Raw genomic sequence first — 8,164 nt, 5'->3', positions numbered from 1 at the left:
CGTGTTCTGCTGAGCGTAGGATTTGCTATGTTACGCACTTAGTAAGATAAGGACAACACATGCAGGTATAACGTCCTCTTAACTAAAATTATGTGTTACATTGTTGCAACTAGGGGGTTGCACAGGTGACTTGTGCATCCCCAAATTTAAAATGTGCACCCCCAAAAAATAAGACTATAATAAAATCTATTATATTTCGATTATTTTAAAGTAAAAATTATCAATAAATACAAAAATGTTGTATTATACTGTATATCGAGGAATAGAATAAGTCGGTACTTCACTATTGTGTTCCAACATTCCCAGCTAATAGCTATAACAATATAACATAGGTAATATTGTGAATTAATCTTTGGCTTATTTAATGTTGGTATAGAACAGGTTACAGATACGAGATACGTCATGATCATACCTAATAATATTTTATTACAAATCGACAAAATAACTTCGAACACGGAATAAAAATATTTCTTTTAGTCTTTGGCAGGATAAAAGACTGCCCACGAAAGGCGAGTGGGCTTACGTTGTTTTTTGTTTATAATTTGTTATAACTTATAAGACAAGCGGGAGCGCGTAAAATATCCGACAATATTTCAGTCAAATTGTGCTGCTCAAAAAACTGTTATTAAATATTTCAATGTTTATTCAATAATTAATAATATTAAACAAATAATAAGACCTAGAAAATAAGAAAATACAAAACATTGACAATCTAGATTTTCCAGCTTTAAGAAAATAATTGTAACGACATTATTGATTTGGGCAATTCAGAAGAGATAGACTATGTAATCCTAAAGTCTGAATTAGCAGTATTTTAAATAAATATAATTTAATGTAGAGAAAAATCATGTTAAAATAGTAAAGTTGTGATAGTTATATTTCTTAATCTGTTACTTGTTTCACTCATATAAAAATATAGTAGGTACATAAATATATAATTGAAATTATTGTTAATATAGGTACATCATATACAGGAAGACCTGACAGATGAAATAACTTTTGTTCTAATCAATATTAGATTCTGAGCGGAGCGTTGAATGTATGTACTGGTATTGCAATGATGAATGTTTTTTTATTTTTTATTTATGTCTGTGACACGAAAATAATACTTCGATTTTCCACTTCAGTATCTTGTTTAATGGAAAGTGAATATTTTTGGTGCAGTGCATTGAGGAGGTCAAAATTTAAAATTTTTAAAAGCGCCAGGAAAAACAAAAAAAAAATAAAGGAAAACCGAAAATTTTAACGCAAGATCGGTTTCCGATAAAATCGATTTTGGTTTTTGATGTAATTCTAAAACAAATGATAGGTACATGCAATTTTCACCAAATGTTTATTTTAGCCTTTTCTATATACATGAACAAATTTTCAAAATATTTTGACGATTTACGCTGTGTACGGATTAAATATTATATATTTTTTACTCAGTTTCCAACTTTTATAAGTTTTTTTTTTATAAATGTCAATAAAACGTTAATTGTTGGGTAAAAGTTTGAAAATTTAATAGAAGGGTCCTAAAATATTGTTTTAAATGCAGATGGAAAATATTAAAAATCCAGTCACAATTTTTTTTTTTATAATAATTTCAAGTTGAAATATTGACAAAATATGTAAAAATGACAATTTGCAAATTATTTTGAGTTAGAAATTCATAAAAAGTTTTCTTTTTAAATCTAAGATTTCAAAATGTAATATACAAGATTCCTCATAAGTAACAAACTGTTTGTCTACCTTTATCAAAAAAAAAAAAATGTCTACAAGAAAGTCACATTAAATTTATATGAGCTTTAAAGTTCATATTTTTACAACATTGGATATTCACTCTATTTCTCATGTAGAGATCTTCTTATTTTGTTGTAGGTAATTTAAAAACGAATATTTGTAGACACTTGAGATTTATACCATATGTTTAAACTTGATAACATTTTCAAAATATTTTGAGCTGTTTACGGACAATTTCAAATTTCAATTTTTTTTGTTTTTTTTTTCTATAAATATCAATAAAATTTGTTGGTATAAAAAGCGTCAAAATTTAATACAAGGCTCATGATATATTGCTTAAATAACAGTCGAAAAATATTAAAAATACACTCACAATTTTTTTTGTATAAGCATTAAAATTTCAGTTTGATAACATTCGTCAAATTTTAAATTTTAAAATGATTTTGTAGTTTAAAATTTATAAAATAATCTACTTTTATAGCTAGGATTGAAAACTTATGACAAGGTTCCACGTAAGTAGGTTTTAAATAAATTACTTTATTCACAACAATATATATATACTATAATCAAAAATTTTAAAAATATTATAACTGTTATTTTATACTTAAATTTGGAGGAAATTACATATTAATTATTAAATGACCAAGAATAACGATTTTAGGTATTTTATTGTAATTTTATAATATTAATTCAACTTACCGCGTACTGTAGTAATAATAAGTAATAACAATATAAATATAATATAAAATATCCACACTGACAAACCGTCACCGCTCAGAATCGTTTTTCATACAAAATTATATCATATCATTGAATTCAAATTTAATACCATCCATTATACAGTGACCCACTTGTAACCTACTGTACAGTAGAGCAATATCCACTTACCCACCTTTTTTAAATTTTTTTTCTTACACTATTTATAGTCTACATTTTGTAAAATCTAAAATTGTATAGGTACCTACTCCTACTCATTTCCTACTGACTTATTTATAAACTATCTTTTTTTTTTTATTATTATTTCTTTTGTCTCTGTCTGTCAAAAATATGTAACGCTAATGGCCCCTGTTGTCAAAGCGGAAATTTTACTGTGTAAATTTCAAGACCAATAAAAAAAAAATGTATTTTTTTATTTTTTAATACTGAAAAAAAAAGCCAATTTGTAAATATCATTATAAGAACAATTTTAATAGTAAAAACATTTATCTAAGTCAAGTAGTTAATTTTTTAGAATATTTTAAAGCAGGTACTTATCAATATTTTTTTGAAAATATGAAATTAAGTCGTTATAAGTTAGTACCACTGAAATTCATAATCATGCATATTGGTTATAATGACGTTTCGTTAAAGTCCTAACACTGTTGTAGAATAATGGCTGCAAATCACCTATTATTTTTAATAGTAAAATATATTTTTTAGAGAATTGTTGAGAAAATATAGATATCAGATAGAGGTAGAATTTTGATAATAAACAACTACAATTCATTGACACACATACATTGCAATTAATACACTTTTGTGAAAAACGCATTGAGCGTTACACATAATTAGGTCAATCAGATTCAATTAAATGTCTTAAAAATTGATTCGTTTATAAAATATAAGGGTAGCTAGAGTGAATTGGATTCACTCGTCTACTCTGACCAGCAATACAAGACACATAATTCATTTCCAAGATTATGCTATACATATTTAGACAAAACATTATATAAGCTTCAATTTTAATTTCAAAGCATCTTTATTTGATCAAATAATTTAATAGAAATTGATAATATACCGATCAATAGAGCTTATCATAAATTACACAAAATTATATTGAATTTCCTACAAAATATTATTAATTCCCTTTTGTATTTGTGTATAATCTACATATGAACAATGGGACATATATACTAATTAACTATGAAATTTGGTGACTAATGCCTTATCAACGATAACTGCACCAACAGTATACTTCATACTTTTCAACATTTTTACCACAGACAAGGTAGTAGTGCTAGGATCGTATATTTCTAACCAATCAGACCGAAATGGATATTCTGAATCACCATTTACATCATCATGTCCACCCACAACATATAACAAACCATCTATTGCGAATACACCTAGATTAAAAAATGTATTTTAATTTAATACAATTTTACAAAGATATTATTCAAAAAAGTATTGATTTTAATTACTAGAACCGCATCGGGCGATAATCATGTCAGCAATAGAGGTCCAAACTCCAGAACTTGGTTTGTATGCTTCAACACTTTTAAGACAACAACCTTCATATAAACCACCAACGGCATATAATACACCATCCATTCCACATACACCAACATCAGAACGACGTGCTGACATTTCGGGAACTATTGTCCATTTGTCAAGACTGGAATCATAACATTCGGCAGATTTGAAATGTGTATCAATATCACAATCATCATTAAAACTTCCTCCTACCTACACAAATGAATAATTAACATTTTTTTATAAATTTAAAACAAAATATTTAAATTAAATTTACTGCGTATAAAAGATTATTGAGTACTCCAAGACTTGAATGTTTTTTCTTAGTGGACATATTAGCTATCATTCGCCATTCTTGATTATTCATATCGTAAACCTCTGCACTATTCAAATATCCATCTTTTCCATATCCGCCTACCTAACATTTTATATTATTACATTATTTTATAAATTTACAATATAAATTATGTTAATAACAATATGTGATACTTAATGCATATAAACAATCATCTAATACACCAAATCCATAATTCCTTCTGGAAACTAAGGTGTCGACCAAAGTTACCCAACTTGGGAATTTTAAAGATAAATCAAGAATTCTTATAGATGAGTCACATAATTTATAAATAACAACAAAATGTTCTTTAATTAAGGTTATTTTAACCCTAGAACGGTGAGAATAATCATCATAATAATAATCATTAGAACCATGATTAACAGAATCCATCAAACAGTTATCTTGTAAAAGCTGCCACAAGTTAGTTGTTGGATCATACCAATGGGCATGTAATGAACTATCGAACACTAGAATAACCTGATAAGATTAAATAAATAAATGTTATTGCTAAGTTAAATTAATCAAAATTCAAAACACAATAATACTTTTTGTCCAGACATTCTAGGCGTATTTCGAATAGTTTGTGGAATAGTTAGCTGTTGTGTCTTAAATGCATGAAATTGAAAAGCTTCAGTTAAATAATCTTTACCTAAAAACAAAATATTAAAACTATACAAGATTAAAATATTACAATAAAGGTATTTATGAACAAAACATACTTTTAGGAAGATTTTTAAAAAGAGGTTCTTTGACTACATTACTTGATATATACTCTAAAGATACTAATGGTAGTCGTACATGTTCCATTAATTCAGGTAAGCTATCGGATCTATCATTTAATCTATGCTTTACCCAATCAATAACACATTCATATACCTAAAACAAACAAATTAAATTAAAATATATTTAAATGCACTTATACAATATAAGCAGTTCAATATTTTTTTGCTAAGAATTACACTTATTTATTATCCAACCCACATAAAAAATGATCATCTTGTTCAAAATTTGTTAAAAGCTGATTTTATAAATTATGACTAGGGTTCGGAATTAAATGCTCTAATATCCAAAAATGCCTATAAAAAATTGATTTTATCACAATAATGCCCTTTAAATAATTAATAAATGTAATTATTTTTTTAATGCAATATTTTATTTACAATAAACTTAAAATAATTTACTAAACATTTATTTAAAAAAATATGAAATTTCGAAAATTTGATTAATTAATTTGATCAATTGTTGCGGCGACGCAACGATGTTGATTGCAGACATGCACATATTTTAGGGCTCTATTATGAAATCTAATTCTAAACATACCAAAATATAAACAAATACGCATTAAAACTAACAAAATGAACAAAAAATGAAAAAACATCCAAATATGCAAAAAAAAAAGTTTCATGAAACAAAAATCATGTACTAACAATGTCTATGAACGCTCAAAAAAAATGTTTCGGGGGAGAAACGTCCAGAACCGCTAAAATTCGCAGGGAAGGGGATTATCCAAATACTCAGAATGACACGTACATTTATTACTAATAAAATAAAAACCCTCATAATAGTCATAATATTTTAGATTGTTTGAATAATGTTTGTAAATACAATAGCATTTTTAATATGACTTTGTTTGGGGTGAAAATAATTAGAGAGGGAAATTGTATGTCCACCTTTAAGGTAGAAGTACAAATTTATCACCTCATAGATAGCCTTCTACCATAATCAGGACAAAGCCCTCAATTTTTGAAGATATATTATATTTCAGATAAATAAATAATAAATGACTATTAATTAATAATAATAATTAAATCTAACAATAACAAAGCATTGCCGGAACAGCTAGTATTAAATATAATTTATAAATATAATAATATGTAAGTAAATTGATCTTACAACACATATAATAAAATAATATACACATTGGTACTACCTATTATGAATCTAGGTTTACTAAATTTACTTACTTTTTCTTCAGGTGCGTTAAGAACATTACCAGAGATGAACTTAATCAAATCTTCATTTGGTAGAGATAGAAAATCTTCACCGTTAACCACATCTCTGAAAATAATAATCATTAATCTTTATATCTTTATACAGTTTAATGACAAAACTAGAAAATGTGATTAAATTCATCATACAGGAACTTTTTCCTAATGTATTCTTCAGAACTTGCAAACAATTCCAAACAATTATGTAAATCAGCAAATGATCTAATACCAAGACAATTTAATGGATCCAGTTGTTTCTGTAAAAATTTAGCACATGCGCCTTTTACATATTCTAACTGTAAGAGATTTGCAGCCGGTAGCAATACCTTGAGAAATAATAACAATGCATTTAAATGATTTTTAATGAACGTCCAAAACAAATAAAATATTTTCTATTACCTGTACATTTTCTTTGTTGATCAATATCTTCCCAGTATAAATATAATCTACTAATTTTTTTAAAACGGTGGAATCTAGCTCTTTTATATCAATAATATCTTTTTCGCGTTCACTAAAATTAGTGAACATAGCCCGGAAATATTGACTAGCGGACATTAATACAATTTTATGTCCAAAAACAAATGTATCATCATCAGCTTTTAGCCGTATATCACAAAAAACTTGATCCCTAAAACAAACATTTGTTATGAATATTTATTCTACAGCACTTAATTGTCATAACATACTCGCGTAAAGATTGTAGGAATTCAAATGCTTCAACAATGTGAGATTCGTTTGTGTAGATTTTTGATTCAAATCCACTGGATTTCAAAACATACATTTGATCACTCGCATAATATGATGAACTATCTGATGAGCTGTCTAATGAACTGTCTGATGAACTGTGTATGGCATCCATAATTTTAATATGACGTTATGGACATGAAACCGTTAAAAAATAAGTATGAAGAAAATTAATAATAATAATTAGGTAGTTTATGAGGTTAGGTCAATCTATGGCGTAGACACAACGATTTAAGATAATTAATATAATAATATTATACATGTAGAAATTATACAGGTACACGGCCACGGGCTATTACCATAGAACAATAATACACTACTAGACTATAACCTAACTTTAGTACTCCGTTGTCCATGATATAAACGACATGGTTTGATCGCAAAAGTCCAGATTTGGTCCAAGTCCACGCAACACGTCACTTGCTCACTCGTATTATCATAATATTTTTGTCATTAAATTATTACCATTGATTAAATTAATTAAATTGTAATATAATATTCAATAGTATAATAATTAATATTTTAATATATAATATCATAATATTATATTTTAATCAATGTTATTACTTATTACTACTATACAGACATACAGTATACCATACATACAGTACACTGCACTACATCACGTGTTTACCTAGGGACCTGACAGTCAAAAAGATACGATCATACCCAGTGCCGGATTTACCATTAGGCTAACTAGGCTGTAGCCTAGGGCGGCAATTTTTTTCTCTTTTTTCGTCTCTATAAACGGACAAAAAATTATTTTACTCTTTTATTTGCGCTTTCCTGGCCACGTCGACCGTTGGGACATATAAATCCGACGTCTCTAATAAAACGTACTATTTTTAGTATTTTATAGGAATCGAACGTTATTATTATTCTGGGAATTATTTTGTTTTTCAATTTTTGTTTGTCGTCGACCGTCGTCGTCAACTTTTATCGATAACGATTATTATTATGTTTACATTTCATACGGACGCGGCACTATACTTGATGCTCAAACTATTTATGTTATTTTGTTTTTACGCGAACACCCACAATCGAGCCCACAATGATCTAACGATTATTACGTAAGTACCAATTTTAATTATTATTATAAATATATTATATTAGACAATTTAACACATAGATTAGTGTGTGT

At 27.1% G+C, this 8,164-nt stretch overlaps 1 protein-coding gene across 2 annotated transcripts; it reads right to left on the bottom strand.

Annotated features, from left to right (window-relative positions):
- Positions 1–3,441: 3,441 nt before the first annotated feature.
- Positions 3,442–7,478, bottom strand: LOC103310404 (kelch-like protein 2). Of its 2 annotated transcripts, none has more exons than XM_016807508.2 (10): positions 6,966–7,478; positions 6,679–6,907; positions 6,430–6,605; positions 6,256–6,349; positions 5,053–5,167; positions 4,837–4,940; positions 4,448–4,768; positions 4,232–4,372; positions 3,903–4,167; positions 3,442–3,827 (listed from the first exon to the last, which is right to left on the bottom strand). In XM_016807508.2, the coding sequence occupies exons 1-10, from the start codon at positions 7,136–7,138 to the stop codon at positions 3,619–3,621; spliced, it is 1,827 nt and encodes a 608-aa protein (XP_016662997.1). In that variant the 5' UTR covers positions 7,139–7,478; the 3' UTR covers positions 3,442–3,618. The 2 variants fall into 2 exon arrangements, with proteins under 2 accessions (XP_016662997.1, XP_008186836.2); XM_008188614.3 differs by having other exon boundaries at positions 5,011–5,167; positions 6,966–7,477.
- Between the last annotated feature and the right edge of the window lie 686 nt (positions 7,479–8,164).

Source organism: Acyrthosiphon pisum, chromosome A1 (assembly GCF_005508785.2).
Source record: "Acyrthosiphon pisum isolate AL4f chromosome A1, pea_aphid_22Mar2018_4r6ur, whole genome shotgun sequence".
Taxonomy (NCBI): Eukaryota; Metazoa; Arthropoda; class Insecta; order Hemiptera; family Aphididae; genus Acyrthosiphon; species Acyrthosiphon pisum.
The sequence above is the reverse complement of the archived record's forward strand: the minus strand, read 5'-3'. Positions and strand labels throughout refer to the sequence as shown.